We start from the raw sequence: 18,862 nt of genomic DNA on the forward strand, positions 1-18,862 counted from the left end.
TGATGTTGCAGTGTCTGACAGATGTGATGAATGGTTTTGAAAACCGAGAAGTTGAAGAAATGAGACACTTATGCAACACGTGGGAATCTTTATTGAAGAAACGTTTCGCCACACAGTGGCTTCATCAGTCCAATACAAAGTAGAAATGGGTAAGGAGAGTAGAAGTATGAGGTAATCAGTCCCTCAACCTGGATTCGATGTGTTCAGTCCATCACTCTTGTAGTAAGTGCAGCATAGGGCCAGAGAGGTGGCTTATATACTGCGGTGAGATGAGTTGAAGCAGGAGGAGGCGGGATCTTAGTGGGACCTGCCACTAATGTAAGTAGGTCATCGTCCAAAGGTTTGGGCAAGCGTTGAAGTCTTTGTACCATGATTCCATGATGTTGCAGTGTCAGACACTGCAACATGGTACAAAGACTTCAACGCTTGCCCAAACCTTTGGACGATGACCTACTTACATTAGTGGCAGGTCCCACTAAGATCCCGCCTCCTCCTGCTTCAACTCATCTCACCGCAGTATATAAGAACATAAGAAGAACATAAGAACGAAGGAACACTGCAGAAGGCCTACTGGCCCATGCGAGGCAGGTCCAAGTCCCTACCGGCTTAAGCCAATGCACCCAACCTAGTCAGGTCAGGTCACATTGAGTTAAGGGAGGAACACGGCAACCGACCTGTTAGCACAAGCTATCAGGTCTAACTCACACCCACCCACATCTACTCATGTATTTATCCAACCTATTTTTAAAGCTACACAACGTTCTGGCCTCTATAACGGTACTTGGGAGTTTGTTCCACTCATCCACAACTCTATTACCAAACCAGTACTTTCCTATATCCCTCCTGAATCTGAATTTTTCCAACTTAAAACCATTGCTGCGAGTCCTGTCTAGGCTAGATATTTTCAGCACACTATTTACATCCCCTTTATTTATTCCTGTCTTCCACTTATAAACCTCAATCATATCCCCCCTGATTCTACGTCTTTCTAGAGAGTGCAGTTTCAGGGCCCTTAGTCTATCCTCATAGGGAAGGTTTCTGATACATGGGATCATCTTTGTCATCCTCCTTTGTACATTTTCCAGAGAATTTATATCCATTCTGTAATACGGTGACCAAAACTGTGCAGCATAATCTAAATGAGGCCTAACCAAGGATGTATAGAGTTGAAGAACAACCTGAGGACTCCTATTATTTATGCTTCTTGATATGAAGCCAAGGATTCTATTAGCTTTATTGCGAACACTTATGCACTGTTGTCTTGGTTTCAGATTACTGCTAACCAGAACTCCTAAATCTTTTTCGCAATCCGTAATATTAAGATCTACATTATTTAGTTTATATGTGGCATGGTTATTGTCCTGTCCAACATTTAGAACTTTGCATTTGTCTATATTAAACTGCATCTGCCACTTCTCCGACCACTGCATCAGTCTATTCAAATCTTCCTGGAGTGCTCGAATGTCCTCGTCAGAATGAATTCGACGGCCTATTTTGGTGTCATCGGCAAACTTGCCGATGTCGCTCTTTATGCCCTCATCTATGTCGTTTATGTAGATTGTGAACAGCAGGGGGCCCAACACTGACCCCTGTGGAACACCGCTCGTGACGCTTCCCCACTCTGATTTCTCCCCATTTATGCAAACTCTCTGCTGCCTATTTGTCAACCATGCCTCTATCCAGGAAAAAATTTCTCCTCCTATTCCATGTGCTTTAATTTTCCTCAATAGTCTCTGATGTGGGACCCTGTCAAAAGCCTTACTGAAGTCCATATACACAATATCATATTCATTACCATGATCTACCTCCTCAAATACCTTAGTGAAAAAAGTTAATAAATTCGTAAGGCAGGAACGCCCCTTTGTAAAACCATGCTGAGATTCGTTGATTAATTTATGCTTTTCAAGGTGGCTACGAACTGCCTCGGCAATTATTGATTCCATAAATTTTCCCACTATGGAGGTTAGGCTTATTGGTCTATAGTTCGAAGCTAAGGACCTGTCACCTGTTTTGAAAATAGGTATCACATTTGCCATTTTCCACTTATCTGGCACCATGCCAGTTTGTAGTGATATGTTGAAAAGATTAGCCAAAGGTGTGCTAAGCTCCTCTTTACATTCCTTTAGAACCCTTGCATACAGTTCATCAGGGCCTGGGGATTTGTTAGGTTTTAATTTATCTATTTGCCTAAGGACCATGTCACTTGTGACCCTAATCGTGCACAGTTTATTATCGTCCTGTTCTACATAATTTATCATTACTGGAATATCGCTGGTATCCTCCTGTGTAAAAACTGAGAGGAAGTATGTGTTAAAAATTCTACACATTTCCTTATCACTGTCAGTGAGCTGACCCGAGGAACTTTTGAGTGGGCCTATCTTGTCCCTGATCTTACTTCTGTATACCTGAAAGAATCCTTTTGGGTTAGTCTTCGATTCTCTTGCAACTTTAACCTCATAATCTCTTTTTGCTTTTCTAATTCCCTTTTTTATTTCTCTCTTTAACTGAATATATCGATTTCTTAATTGCCCCTCTCCTCTTTTGATTTGCCTATATATGCCTCTCTTTTGACCAATCAGATATTTTAATCTATTGTTCATCCATTTAGGATCATTTTTGTTTGATCTGATTTCTCTATTTGGAACATAATTTGACTGAGCAGCTAGAACTATGCCCTGGAAAGCATCATATCGGCAACCATCACCACCTACCTGACCCCTAGTCAGGTCATTCCAGTTCAGCCCACCTAAGTAATTTTTCAGTCCTATGAAATCAGCCAAGCGAAAGTCAGGGACGGAGACTTGATTGCCATTATTAGGGGAATTCCATGATATGTTAAAACTGAGTGATTTGTGATCACTCTCCCCAAGCTCATCATTAACCTCAAGATTATTAATTAGTGTTTCCCTACTGGCAAGAACCAAGTCAAGGAGGTTATTTCCCCTAGTTGGCTCTGTCACAAACTGTTTTAAAAAACAATCCTGGATCGTATCAAGAAAGTCACCCGACTCTAAATTTCCTGTCAAATTGCTCCAGTCAATCTGTCTATAGTTGAAATCTCCCATTAGCACAACATTTTCGTATGTAGATGCCTTACGAATTTCGTCCCATAGAAGTTTACTGCACTCCCTATCAAGATTTGGGGCCCTGTAAATCACACCCAAAATTAGTTTTTCTCGGCCCTCGAGAAGCTGTAACCAAACAGATTCAGTGGCTGACGCTTCTAATTTAATATCTTGTCTAACACAACAATTTAAATTGTCTCTGACATACATCGCTACTCCACCACCTTTCCTGTTGACCCTGTCAGTGTGGAATAATTTATAGCCTTGTATGTGACATTCAGAGGGCATCTCTCTATCTTTCAGATTGAGCCAGGTCTCTGTTATAGCAATAATATCTATGTTTCCTGCACTTGCAATTAATCTTAGCTCATCTATCTTATTTCTAACACTCCTGCTATTAGTATAGTAAACCTTAAGGGAGCTAGTCCCTTGCTGCCCTCTGCTGTCCCCCTTTGTTTGCTGACCTGTTCTATTGTCTTTATTTATAACTTCATGCTGAATGCCTTTTATACATTTAATGTTTCCAACCCTAGTGTTGCAACCTGCTTGTTTCCCACACACACCCATACCTCTATCTTCCATCAGTTTAAAATCATAGGCATTTCACCAATGGCCTTCTCAATCGAGTCTGCAAGTGCTACCACCCCTGCCCCAGAGAGATGAACCCCATCCCTTGCATACATATCATGTTTGCCATAAAAGTTGTTCCAGTTGTCAATGAATGGGATTGCAAGCTCCTTGCAGTATCTGTCTAGCCAGCAATTTACACCAATTGCCCTAGACAACCATTCATTTCCTACTCCCCTTCTAGGCAAGATGCTACATATGATTGGGATCCCTCCCTTAGACTTAATGAAATCTATAGCTGACCTGTACTTATCTAGCAGCTCTTCTCTCCTACCCTTCCCAATATCATTTCCACCAGCACTGAGACAGATAATGGGCTTGTTCCCATTACCTGACATGATATTATCCAGTCTGTTGACAATGTCCCCAACACCAGCTCCAGGGAAGCACACTCTATCTCTCATCTTCTTATTCCTATTACAAAAAGCACGGTCAACATATCTTACCTGAGAGTCACCAACCACAAGAATGCGCTTACCTTCATTAGCAGGGGCAGTAGTACCCTTACCTTCACTGGCCACTGAAGTACATTCATCCTGGAGAACAGAGAAGCGATTTCCTACCTTCAGATCTTCACTCTTAACTTTCCTTACTCTGATGCGCCTCCCATTACTGTGAACAACTCGCCACTTGTAGCAGGTGCTGGGCTGCACCTCACTGCTGGTAGCCGTTGCTACCTCCCCACCTACAGCCTCCTCACAGTGAGAGACAGACTGCACCTCACTGCTAGAAGCCTCATTCCCCACATCTCCAACCACCTCACACTCTCTCCCAGGCCCATTGAGGTGGACCTTCAGCCTCCTAATCTCCTCCTGGAGAAGCAAGACCTCCTCCTTCAACTCTCCAACCTCAGTTTTTAAAACACTGCAGAAGCAAGCCATGCTTTGTAACCGTCCACGCTAATCCCCAGAGCAGCTCAGGGTCTGTGACCTCACGTGACGACTGACCACTGAACACTGACGACTGACCACTTACTACAAGAGTGATGGACTGAACACATCGAATCCAGGTTGAGGGACTGATTACCTCATACTTCTACTCTCCTTACCCATTTCTACTTTGTATTGGACTGATGAAGCCACTGTGTGGCGAAACGTTTCTTCAATAAAGATTCCCATGTGTTGCATAAGTGTCTCAATTCTTCAACTTGTCGGTTTTCAAAACCATTCATCACATCTGTCAGACACTGCAACATCATGGAATCATGGTACAAAGACTTCAACGCTTGCCCAAACCTTTGGACGATGACCTACTTACATTAGTGGCAGGTCCCACTAAGATCCCGCCTCCTCCTGCTTCAACTCATCTCACCGCAGTATATAAGCCACCTCTCTGGCCCTATGCTGCACTTACTACAAGAGTGATGGACTGAACACATCGAATCCAGGTTGAGGGACTGATTACCTCATACTTCTACTCTCCTTACCCATTTCTACTTTGTATTGGACTGATGAAGCCACTGTGTGGCGAAACGTTTCTTCAATAAAGATTCCCATGTGTTGCATAAGTGTCTCAATTCTTCAACTTGTCGGTTTTCAAAACCATTCATCACATCTGTCAGACACTGCAACATCATGGAATCATGGTACAAAGACTTCAACGCTTGCCCAAACCTTTGGACGATGACCTACTTACATTAGTGGCAGGTCCCACTAAGATCCCGCCTCCTCCTGCTTCAACTCATCTCACCGCAGTATATAAGCCACCTCTCTGGCCCTATGCTGCACTTACTACAAGAGTGATGGACTGAACACATCGAATCCAGGTTGAGGGACTGATTACCTCATACTTCTACTCTCCTTACCCATTTCTACTTTGTATTGGACTGATGAAGCCACTGTGTGGCGAAACGTTTCTTCAATGAAGATTCCCATGTGTTGCATAAGTGTCTCAATTCTTCAACTTGTCGGTTTTCAAAACCATTCATCACATCTGTCAGACACTGCAACATCATGGAATCATGGTACAAAGACTTCAACGCTTGCCCAAACCTTTGGACGATGACCTACTTACATTAGTGGCAGGTCCCACTAAGATCCCGCCTCCTCCTGCTTCAACTCATCTCACCGCAGTATATAAGCCACCTCTCTGGCCCTATGCTGCACTTACTACAAGAGTGATGGACTGAACACATCGAATCCAGGTTGAGGGACTGATTACCTCATACTTCTACTCTCCTTACCCATTTCTACTTTGTATTGGACTGATGAAGCCACTGTGTGGCGAAACGTTTCTTCAATAAAGATTCCCATGTGTTGCATAAGTGTCTCAATTCTTCAACTTGTCGGTTTTCAAAACCATTCATCACATCTGTCAGACACTGCAACATCATGGAATCATGGTACAAAGACTTCAACGCTTGCCCAAACCTTTGGACGATGACCTACTTACATTAGTGGCAGGTCCCACTAAGATCCCGCCTCCTCCTGCTTCAACTCATCTCACCGCAGTATATAAGCCACCTCTCTGGCCCTATGCTGCACTTACTACAAGAGTGATGGACTGAACACATCGAATCCAGGTTGAGGGACTGATTACCTCATACTTCTACTCTCCTTACCCATTTCTACTTTGTATTGGACTGATGAAGCCACTGTGTGGCGAAACGTTTTCTTCAATAAAGATTCCCATGTGTTGCATAAGTGTCTCAATTCTTCAACTTGTCGGTTTTCAAAACCATTCATCACACAAACAATATCATATTCCTTATCACTGTCAACTGCCTCAAATGTTCTATTGAAGAACGTCAGTAAGTTTGTCAGGCAGGAACGACCTCTCGTGAATCCATGCTGAGATTCATTTATCAAGTTATGCTCTTCAAGGTGACTTCTGATAATGTCAGCTATAATTCATTCTAATAACTTGCCCACTATAGATGTCAGGCTTATTGGACGGTAATTTGAAGGAGTGGACTTATCCCCTGATTTGAATATAGGAACCACATTAGCCATCTTCCACATCTCTGGCACAACACTGGTAAGGATGGACGCATTGAATACACTCGTTAATGGCTGACTAAGCTCCATCTTGCATTCCTTAAGTACCCTTGAAAACAACTCATCGGGTCCCGGGGACTTATTTTGCTTCAGTTTGTCTATCTGCTTAACAACCATGTCCCTCGTGACAGTAATATTAGTTAACTTAAATTCATCAGGAACTAAATAATTGTTAATTACTGGAATCTCATTTACATCTTCCTGTGTAAAAAATTACAAAAAATAGTCATTAAATAAGGAACACATTTCCAGTTCATTATCCGTCAGCTGTCCATTCCCAGATTTCAGAGGTCCTACTTTTTCCTTCACCTTCGTCCTATACACTTGAAAGAACCCCTTTGGATTAGTCTTTGATTCATTAGCAACTCTAATTTCATAGTCACGTTTAGCCTTTTTAATCGCCCTTTTTACTTCTCTTTTAAGCTGAACATATTGGTCAGTAAGGTTAACCTCTCCTCTTCTGATGCGCCTATAAATTCCCCTTTTCTCCCCTAATAGATGCTTTAGCCTCCTGTTAACCCATTTGGGATCGTTATTATTAGACTTAATTTCTCTCTGGGGAATGTATATACTCTGGGCACTGTGTACATTATTAAGAAAACAATCATAAAAGCAGATCCCTTCATATTCATAAGTATGATTATCGTCAATAAAATCATTAGCTAGATAACCCCAATCAAGATTAGACAGATGTTCCCTAAGTCCATTATAATCGGCAGAACGAAAATCGGGGATTTTTACTGTATTATCATTATTCTTGCATTCCCAATTAATGCTAAAGGTGATGGATTTGTGATCACTTGCGCCAAGCTCTTCAGTGATCTCCAGATTATTCACGAGTGTTTCCTTATTTGACAAGACTAGGTCTAGCAAATTATTACCCCTGGTAGGTTCAGTTACACTCTGTTTCAGAAAACAGTCCTGAACTGTTTCCATGAAGTCACTGGACTCTAGATTACCTGTCAAAGAATTCCAGTCAATTTGGCTAAAGTTAAAGTCCCCTACTATGACTACGTTACTGTGTCCAGAAGCCCTAACAATTTCGTCCCAAAGAAGTCTCCCTCTATCGTGATCCAAGCCTGGAGGTCGGTATATTACACCTAGAATTAGTTTTTCTTGACCCTCCACGAACTCTACCCAAACAGACTCTGTTACTGCTCCATCTATTTTTATACCTGTTTTTATGCAACAATTAATATTTTCTCGAACATACAATGCAACTCCTCCCCCCTTCCCATTACATCTATCCACATTGAATAACTTAAATCCCTGAATATTACACTCAGCAGTCGTATCCCGACTCTTTAAATCATACCACGTTTCAGTTAATGCAATGATATCAAAGTTCCCTGCACATGCTACCAAACGTAGTTCATTAATTTTATTTCTTGCACTTCGACTGTTAGCATAAAATACCATCATATGTTTTTTCTTCTGCACATTTTTCCTATTCATCTTTGTTTTTACACAATTTCTGAAATTATCATTACCCAGAGTTACTCCATGACAGTTACTATTAAGATTCTTAATATCAAAGCATAAGTCAATATATCCATACTCATTATTAATCATTTCTAAACCCATACCTCTAACTAATCCTAGTTTAAAGTCCTAACAACCCCCTCAACTGAGTTAGCAAGAAAACCCACACCTGCCCTGGATAAGTGAACCCCATCCCTGGCATACATGTCATTTCGGCCATAGAAGTTGTCCCAGTTGTCAATGAATGGTACTGCATTATCCTTACAGTGTTTATCCAGCCAACAATTAATACCAATTGCTCTGGACAACCATTCATTACCAACACCTCTTCTTGGCAAAATGCCACATATAACAGGGCGCCCCCCCTTCTTCCTAATCATGTCTATAGCTGTCCTGAACTTTCTAACTAAATCCTCACTTCTACGCTTGCCTACATCATTGCCTCCAGCACTGAGGCAAATAATAGGATTGATCCCATTACCGTTCATGATGTTGTCAAGCCGGCTAACAATGTCCTCCATCCCAGCCCCAGGAAAGCATACCCTTTGTCTCCTACTCCTGTCCTTCAAGCAGAATGCCCTATCCATGTATCTAACCTGGCTATCCCCAACAACAACAATATTCTTACCTTCCTTGTTGTCGTTCGTCGTGACGATCCCAGTAGTAGACTCACATTCGTCGGGTAGCACCGAGAATGCGTTGGAGGTTTCCACGGGAGTTTCCACAGCAGTCTCTTTCTTCTTCATCGTTTCTGGCTTTCCATTCGTCTTCTTGATCATCAACTTCGTCGTCCCCTGCTGTCCAGCCACTGACCACGATCCCTTCTTGACCTGAGGACTCGAAACAGGAGGACTACTACGAATCCTCTTGTTTTCCTCGGTCAATCGCCGTATCTCCATCTTCGCTGCCCTCAATTCTTCCTTAAGTTGCTGGTAAAGTTGCTCGATGGAGGGCATCTTGGTTCAGTCCACGGGAGCAAACAAGACACTTCTTCACAGAGTTAAGTATAAGTCAGCACTCAAAGTACAGGTCACCACTCAAGAGCACACAAACAGGTCTTCACAGAGCTAAGTACACGTCACCACTGACTAAGAATGTAGAATGTATTATTAGAATCAATTATAGCTCATATTATCAGAAGTCACATTGAAGAGCATAATTTGATTAATGAATCTCAGCATGGGTTCACGAGAGGTTGTTCCTGCCTGACAAACTTACTGACGTTCTTCAATAAAACATTTGAGGCAGTAGACAGTGATAAAGAATATAATATTGTTTATTTGAATTTTAGTAAAGCCTTCGATAGAGTACCTCACAAGAGACTCTTAAGAAAAGTGGCAGCTCATGGTATAGGAGGTAAAGTTCTAGCATGGATTGAGGCATGGCTTACCAATAGAAAGCAGAGTTTCCATTAATGGGATCAAATCTGAATGGGGATTAGTCACTAGTGGCGTTCCACAAGGATCAGTTTTAGGCCCATTGTTGTTCATAATTTACATTAATGACCTTGATGATGGAATTACAAGTGACATGAGCAAATTTGCTGATGATACAAAAATAGGCCGTATGACTAATTCTGAGGAGGATACCACTGAACTCCAGGAGGATTTGGGCAAATTAATGTCTTGGTCTGAAAAATGGCAGATAAAGTTCAGTGCGGACAGGTGTGAAGTCTTTGTCCTTGGGAATGAGAATAACCCTCGAAGTTATAAACCAGGTGAAGTAGACCTTGATCACACAGAATGTGAAAAAGACTCTGGAGTCATGGTAAGCAGAAATCTAAGGCCAAGACAGCAGTGCCTAAGTGTGCACAATAAGGCTATCAGATTACTAGGATTTATTTCAAGGAGTATGAGAAACAGAGTCCGAAAGTTATTTTACAGCTCTATACATCACTAGTGAAGCCTCATTTGTATTATGCCGATCAGTTTTGGTCTCCTTACTACAGGATGGATATAGATTCATTGGAGAATGACTAAAATGATTTACTGCACAAGGAATCTCCCGTGTGTGATAAATGGTTTGAATACCGGCAAGTTTTACTGATGAAGCCACTGTCTGGCGAAATGTTTCCTTAATAAAAATTCCCATATGTTCCATAAGTGTCTCAATCTTCAACTCTATTACCAAACCAATGTTTCCCTACATCCTTTCTGAACCTAATTTTTTCCAGCTTGAAACCATTGATACGAATCCTATCTTGGTTAGATACTTTTAGCACGTTATATACATCCCCTATATTTATCCCATTTAATTCTAAGCCTTACTAGAGAGTGCAGATTCAGGGCCCTCAGTCCATCCTCGTAGGAAAGACAGATTTCTGACACACGGGATAAACTTTGTCAGTTTCCTATTTACGTTTTCCAGTGCATTTATATCCATTCTGTAATTCAGTGACCAGAACTGTGTGACATAATCTAAATGTGACCTAACCAAAGATATACAGAGTTGGTGAACAACCTGAGGACTCCTGTTATTTTTACTTCTTCATATGAAGCCAAGGATTCTATTCGTTTTATTGCAAACACTAATGCACTGTTGTCTTGGCTTTAGATTACTGCTAATCAGAACCCCTAAATCTTTTTTGCAATAAGTAATATTAAGATCTACATTATTTAGTTTATATGTGGCATGGTTATTTTCCTGTCCAACGCTTAGAACTTTGCATTTGTCTATATTAAACTGCATTTGCCATTTCTCCGGCCACTGCATCTGACGTGTACCTCTGACCTGTACCTTGTTCAGTGAAGTCATGTCTAGTGTGCTCTTTGTGGAATTGAACCAAGATGTCCTTAATTGAGCAGTTCTACTAGAAGCTTAAGGAGGAGCTGAGGGTGGCTATGCTCTAGATACAGCGATTGACCGAGGAAAGCAAGAGGATTCGTAGTAATCTTCCTGTTGTGAATGCGCTAGTCAAGAAAGGAACCTGGACAGTTGCGGGACATCATGGAACGAAGCTAAGGATCTAGAGGACGGATGGAGAGGTAGAAACAACGAATAACCAGGAGTCTACTGCGGAAACTTAGAACCCATTCTCCATGCTACCCGACGAATGTGAGTCGATTACTGGGAACGTCACGACGAGGAACAACGAGTGAAGATTTAGTTAGAAGATATAGGACAACAATAGACATAATTAGGAAGAAGGGGGGGCCGCCCTGTATGTGGAAATTTGCCAAGAAGCGGTGCTGGAAATGCATGGTTGTCCAGAGCAATTGGTATTAATTGTTGGCTGGACAAACACTGTAAGGAAAATGCAGTACCATTCATTGACAACTGGGACCACTTCTACTGTAGAAATGACATGTATGCCAGGGATGAGGTTCACTTATCCAGAGCAGGTGTGGGTTTTCTCACTAGTTCAGTTAAGGGTGTTTTTAGGATTTTAAACTAGGATTAGTTAGAGGTATGGGTTTAGGAATGGAAAATGATGAGTGTGGAAATATTGACTTAGGCTTTGATATTATGAATCTTAATAATAACAGTCATCGAGTAACACTGGGTAATGATAAGAACAGAAATTGTGTAAAAACAAAGGTGACTAGGAAAAAGGTGCAGAAGAAAAAACTATGTATTTTATGCTGATAGTCGAAGTGCCAGAAATAAAATTAATGAATTATGTTTCGTAGCAGGTGCTGGGAACTTTGATGTCATTGCAATAACTGAAACATGGTATAATTTAAAGAGTCGAGATATGATTGCCGAGGGAAAGGAGTTGCATTGTATGTAAGAGAAAATATAAATTGCTACGTAAAAACAGGTATAGAGATAAATGGATTAGTAACAGAATCTGGGTAGAATTCCTAGAAAGTCAAGAGAAACTTATTTTAGTTGTAATATACCGTCCTTCTGGCTTAGAAAACGATAGAGGGAGACTTCTTTGGGAAGAAATTGTTAAGGCTTCTAGACACGATAATACAGTAATAGTGGGGCATTTTAACTTTAGTTAAACTGAGTGGATTTCTTTGACTGGTAATCTGGAGTTCAGTGACTTTCTGGAAGTAGTTCAGTACTGCTTTCTGAAACAATGCGCAACTGAGCCTACCAGAGGGAATAATTTGCTTGACCTAGTCTTGTCAAATAAAGAAACCCTCGTAAATAATCTGGAGATCACTGAAGAACTATGCGCAAGTGATTACAAATCTTTTACCTTAAGTATTACCTGGGAGTACGAAAATAGGGATCACATGTTAAAAGTCCCCAGTTTTTTTCCTACTGATTATATGGACTTCGGGAAAACCTGTCTTTCTCGATTGGGGCACTCTAGTTAATGATTATATTGACGATGATCATACTCGCGATAATGAAGGGATCTGCTTTTATGATTTTTTTCTTAATAATGTACTACGTGCACAGAGTATAGGATTTAAGCTTCTAGCATGTATAGAGGCATGGCTTACCAATAGAAAGTAGAGAGTTGCCATTAATGGGGTCCAATCTGAATGGGGACTAGTCACTAGTGACGTTCCACAAGGATCAGTTTTAGGCCCATTGTTGTTCATAATTTACATTAATGACCTTGACAAGTGACATGAGAAAATTTGAGGAAGTTATAAAAATAGGCCGAATGATTGATTCTGAGGAGGATACCAATGAACTCCAGGAGGATTTGGACAAATTAATGTCTTGGTTTGAAAAGTGGCAGATGAAGTTCAACGTGGGAATGAGAATAACCCTCGAAGTTATAAACTAGGTGAAGTAGAGCTTGATTACACAGATGAGTGTGAAAAGGACTTGGGAGTCACGGTAAGCACGAACTTTAAACCAAGACAACAGTGCCTAAGCGTGTACATTAAGGGTAGCAGATTACTTAAATTTATTTCAAGAAGTATGAGTAACAGGATTTGGATTTGACATGGACCTGCCAAGTATGGGCCAATAGGCCTGGTACGTAAGATACATAGACAACAGTTGGGCAACTTTATGCCTAACTTTTGCCTATGTGTCTCACCTACCAACCTGTCAGTATTGTATACCATTTTGATATTCGTCAGTAGGCCTGGTGCAGTGTCCCTCATTTTTTATATTCTTATGAGTTGTTGTTGCTTGGAATTAGGATAATCATTCTCTTAGCCTATCTTTTATCAAGGCTGACGGACTGATCACCTCAGACCACCTCTACACTTCGTCTACGGTGTCCAGGATTGTAATTCATCTCTGTATTTGACTTACGAACCCTGCAGCGCAGGCGAAATGTTTCGTCACTGAAGATATTTAGGCGTTGCATATGAGTGTTACTCATCACTCCAACACATCACCAGTAACATTATCTTTATGCCAGACTAAACACTAATTTAGCAATTTTTTTTTCAATAAATTACCCGTCTCCTACCGAGACATAGTGACCCGAAAAAGACAACTATAAATTTACCTTTCTGATGATTCCCAGTTATCATTGGATTATGATCATGTCAGGAGACATTCCTTGAGCTGAATGACCCACACGAGCTTAGCACCTCATAAAAATATACATAATCATGACTAAGGAACAAACACAAACATTGACTTACCGCGCCTATTATCACAGGTAAAACAGCAGAGTACCTCAGTGTCGTCATTGTAAAAACTGTCGGTGCCGTCTCCACAACAGTCACCGCTGTCACAGCAGTCACCACAGTCACAGTCCCCACAATCACAGTCCCCACAGTCACAATCCCCACAATCACAGTCCCCAAAGTCACTCATGATGGAAAAGCAAGGTAAGGCTCAAGGCAGGACCTCCTCAGATACACTACTGCTGACAATGTGCCGGGACAGCCCCTCTTCACTGCCTAGTACTGCATGATAAGATACCGTAAAATAAATAAAATATAGCTAGATAAACTTTTATCATAGGAAATACCATGGTTGAAATAATGTTATTCATGCGTTCGTATAGATTCTTAAAATTATGTAAGTATTGCAGAAGGCAGAAATGAGCACGTGAAGAATAAAAAGGCATAATACCGTGACTGGAACAATGTACACATAACCCGCACTTAGGAGACTCAAACTTTTCGGTCGGTCTTGGACCATTAACTAGTCACACGGAGAAGCACGAGACGCGCTTCTGTGTGTGACTGGTTAGTAGTTCAGTGTTTCTTACAATGTTTCTTACAATGTTTCTCACAATGTTTCTTACAATGTTTCTTACAATGTTTCTTACAATGTTTCTTACAATGTTTCTCACAATGTTTCTTACAATGTTTCTTACAATGTTTCTTACAATGTTTCTTACAATGTTTCTTACAATGTTTCTTAAAATGTTTCTTACAATGTTTCTTACAATGTTTCTCACAATGTTACTTACAATGTTTCTTACAATGTTGCTTACAATGTTTCTTACAATGTTTCTCACAATGTTTCTTACAATGTTTCTTACAATGTTTCTTACAATGTTTCTTACAATGTTTCTCACAATGTTTCTTACAATGTTTCTCACAATGTTTCTTATAATGTTTCTTACAATGTTTCTTACAATGTTTCTTACAATGTTTCTTACAATGTTTCTCACAATGTTTCTTACAATGTTTCTTACAATGTTTCTTACAATGTTTCTTACAATGTTTCTTACAATGTTTCTTACAGTGTTTCTTACAATGTTTCTTACAATGTTTCTCACAATGTTTCTTACAATGTTTCTTACAGTGTTTCTTACAATGTTTCTTACAATGTTTCTCACAAGGTTTCTTATAATGTTTCTTACAATGTTTCTTACAATGTTTCTTACAATGTTTCTTACAATGTTTCTTACAATGTTTCTTACAATGTTTCCTACAATGTTTCTTACAATGTTTCTTACAGTGTTTCTTACAATGTTTCTCACAATGTTTCTTACAATGTTTCTCATATGTTTCTTACAATGTTTCTTTCAATGTTTCTTACAATGTTTCTCACAATGTTTCTTACAATGTTTCTCACAATGTTTCTTACAATGTTTCTTACAATGTTTCTTACAATGTTTCTTACAATGTTTCCTACAATGTTTCTTACAATGTTTCTTACAGTGTTTCTTACAATGTTTCTCACAATGTTTCTTACAATGTTTCTCATATGTTTCTTACAATGTTTCTTTCAATGTTTCTTACAATGTTTCTCACAATGTTTCTTACAATGTTTCTCACAATGTTTCTTACAATGTTTCTTACAATGTTTCTTTCAATGTTTCTTACAATGTTTCTCACAATGTTTCTCACAATGTTTCTTACAATGTTTCTCACAATGTTTCTTACAATGTTTCTCACAATGTTTCTTTCATTGTTTCTTACAATGTTTCTTACAATGTTTCTTACAATGTTTCTTACAATGTTTCTCACAATGTTTCTTACAATGTTTCTCACAATGTTTCTTACAATGTTTCTTACAGTGTTTCTCACAATGTTTCTTACAATGTTTCTCACAATGTTTCTTACAATGTTTCTTACAATGTTTCTTACAATGTTTCTTACAATGTTTCTCACAATGTTTCTCACAAAGTTTCTCACAATGTTTCTCGCAATGTTTCTTACAATGTTTCTTACAATGTTTCTCACAATGTTTCTTACAATATTTCTTACAATGTTTCTCACAATGTTTCGTACAATGTTTCTCACAATGTTTCTCACAATGTTTCTTACAATGTTTCTTACAATGTTTCTCACAATGTTTCTTATAATATTTCTTACAATGTTTCTCACAATGTTTCTCACAATGTTTCTCACAATGTTTCTAACAATGTTTCTTACAATGTTTCTCACAATGTTTCTTACAATGTTTCTTACAATGTTTCTTACAATGTTTCTCACAATGTTTCTTACAATGTTTCTTACAATGTTTCTTACAATGTTTCTTACAATGTTTCTTACAATGTATCTCACAATGTTTCTTACAATGTTTCTCACAATGTTTCTCACAATGTTTCTTACAATGTTTCTTACAATGTTTCTTACAATGTTTCTCACAATGTTTCTCACAATGTTTCTTACAATGTTTCTCACAATGTTTCTCACAATGTTTCTTACAATGTTTCTTACAATGTTTCTTACAATGTTTCTCACAATGTTTCTCACAATGTTTCTTACAATGTTTCTTGCAATGTTTCTTACAATGTTTCTTACAATGTTTCTCACAATGTTTCTTACAATGTTTCTTACAATGTTTCTCACAATGTTTCTCACAATGTTTCTTACAATGTTTCTTACAATGTTTCTTACAATGTTTCTCACAATGTTTCTCACAATGTTTCTTACAATGTTTCTTACAATGTTTCTTACAATGTTTCTTACAATGTTTCTTACAATGTTTCTTACAATGTTTCTCACAATGTTTCTCACAATGTTTCTTACAATGTTTCTTACAATGTTTCTCACAATGTTTTTTACAATGTTTCTCACAATGTTTCTTACAATGTTTCTCACAATGTTTCTTACAATGTTTCTCACAATGTTTCTTACAATGTTTCTCACAATGTTTCTTACAATGTTTCTTACAATGTTTCTCACAATGTTTCTTACAATGTTTCTCACAATGTTTCTTACAATGTTTCTTACAATGTTTCTCACAATGTTTCTTACAATGTTTCTCACAATGTTTCTTACAATGTTTCTTACAATGTTTCTTACAATGTTTCTCACAATGTTTCTTACAATGTTTCTCACAATGTTTCTTACAATGTTTCTCACAATGTTTCTTACAATGTTTCTTACAATGTTTCTTACAATGTTTCTTACAATGTTTCTCACAATGTTTCTTACAATGTTTCTCACAATGTTTCTTACAATGTTTCTTACAATGTTTCTTACAATGTTTCTCACAATGTTTCTTACAATGTTTCTCACAATGTTTCTTACAATGTTTCTCACAATGTTTCTTACAATGTTTCTTACAATGTTTCTTACAATGTTTCTCACAATGTTTCTTACAATGTTTCTTACAATGTTTCTCACGATGTTTCTTACAATGTTTCTTACAATGTTTCTTACAATGTTTCTTACAATGTTTCTTACAATGTTTCTTACAATGTTTCTTACAATGTTTCTTACAATGTTTCTTACAATGTTTCTTACAATGTTTCTCACAATGTTTCTTACAATGTTTCTTACAATGTTTCTTACAATGTTTCTCACAATGTTTCTTACAATGTTTCTTACAATGTTTCTTACAATGTTTCTCACAATGTTTCTTACAATGTTTCTTACAATGTTTCTTACAATGTATCTCACAATGTTTCTCACAATGTTTCTTACAATGTTTCTTACAATGTTTCTTACAATGTTTCTCACAATGTTTCTTACAATGTTTCTCACAATGTTTCTTACAATGTTTCTTACAATGTTTCTCACAATGTTTCTTACAATGTTTCTCACAATGTTTCTTACAATGTTTCTAACAATGTTTCTTACAATGTTTCTCACAATGTTTCTTACAATGTTTCTTACAATGTTTCTTACAATGTTTCTCACAATGTTTCTTACAATGTTTCTTACAATGTTTCTCACAATGTTTCTTACAATGTTTCTTACAATGTTTCTTACAATGTTTCTTACAATGTTTCTTACAATGTTTCTCACAATGTTTCTTACAATGTTTCTTACAATGTTTCTCACAATGTTTCTCACAATGTTTCTTACAATGTTTCTTACAATGTTTCTTACAATGTTTCTCACAATGTTTCTTACAATGTTTCTCACAATGTTTCTCACAATGTTTCTCACAATGTTTCTTACAATGTTTCTTACAATGTTTCTTACAATGTTTCTCACAATGTTTCTTACAATGTTTCTTACAATGTTTCTCACAATGTTTCTTACAATGTTTCTTACAATGTTTCTTACAATGTTTCTTACAATGTTTCTCACAATGTTTCTCACAATGTTTCTTACAATGTTTCTCACAATGTTTCTTACAATGTTTCTTACAATGTTTCTTACAATGTTTCTTACAATGTTTCTTACAATGTTTCTCACAATGTTTCTCACAATGTTTCTCACAATGTTTCTTACAATGTTTCTTACAATGTTTCTTACAATGTTTCTCACAATGTTTCTTACAATGTTTCTTACAATGTTTCTCACAATGTTTCTTACAATGTTTCTTACAATGTTTCTCACAATGTTTCTTACAATGTTTCTTACAATGTTTCTTACAATGTTTCTCACAATGTTTCTCACAATGTTTCTCACAATGTTTCTTACAATGTTTCTCACAATGTTTCTTACAATGTTTCTTACAATGTTTCTTACAATGTTTCTTACAATGTTTCTTACAATGTTTCTCACAATGTTTCTCACAATGTTTCTTACAATGTTTCTTGCAATGTTTCTTACAATGTTTCTTACAATGTTTCTCACAATGTTTCTTACAATGTTTCTTACAATGTTTCTCACAATGTTTCTTACAATGTTTCTTACAATGTTTCTTACAATGTTTCTTACAATGTTTCTCACAATGTTTCTTACAATGTTTCTTACAATGTTTCTCACAATGTTTCTTACAATGTTTCTTACAATGTTTCTTACAATGTTTCTGACAATGTTTCTCACAATGTTTCTTACAATGTTTCTTACTATGTTTCTTACAATGTTTCTTACAATGTTTCTTACAATGTTTCTTACAATGCTTCTCACAATGTTTCTTACAATGTTTCTTACAATGTTTCTCACAATGTTTCTTACAATGTTTCTTACAATGTTTCTTACAATGTTTCCCACAATGTTTCTCACAATGTTTCTTACA

At 38.0% G+C, this 18,862-nt stretch overlaps 1 protein-coding gene across 5 annotated transcripts in view; it reads right to left on the minus strand.

The window, feature by feature from the left end:
• LOC128685999 (uncharacterized) overlaps positions 1-13,983 on the minus strand; it is a 56,595-nt gene extending 42,612 nt beyond the window's left edge. For 2 of the 5 annotated variants that reach the window (XR_011391793.1, XR_011391792.1), the window contains exon 1: positions 13,681-13,983. Coding sequence is in view for 1 of the 5 variants with exons in the window: in XM_070083414.1 (XP_069939515.1) it covers positions 13,681-13,855 (175 nt within the window). In the remaining 4 variants the exon portion in view is untranslated. The remainder of the gene's footprint in view (positions 1-13,680) is intronic. The other 3 variants (XR_011391794.1, XM_070083415.1, XM_070083414.1) reach the window with 3 other exon arrangements.
• Between the last annotated feature and the right edge of the window lie 4,879 nt (positions 13,984-18,862).

This window comes from Cherax quadricarinatus, chromosome 9 (assembly GCF_038502225.1).
Source record: "Cherax quadricarinatus isolate ZL_2023a chromosome 9, ASM3850222v1, whole genome shotgun sequence".
Classification (NCBI taxonomy): domain Eukaryota; kingdom Metazoa; phylum Arthropoda; class Malacostraca; order Decapoda; family Parastacidae; genus Cherax; species Cherax quadricarinatus.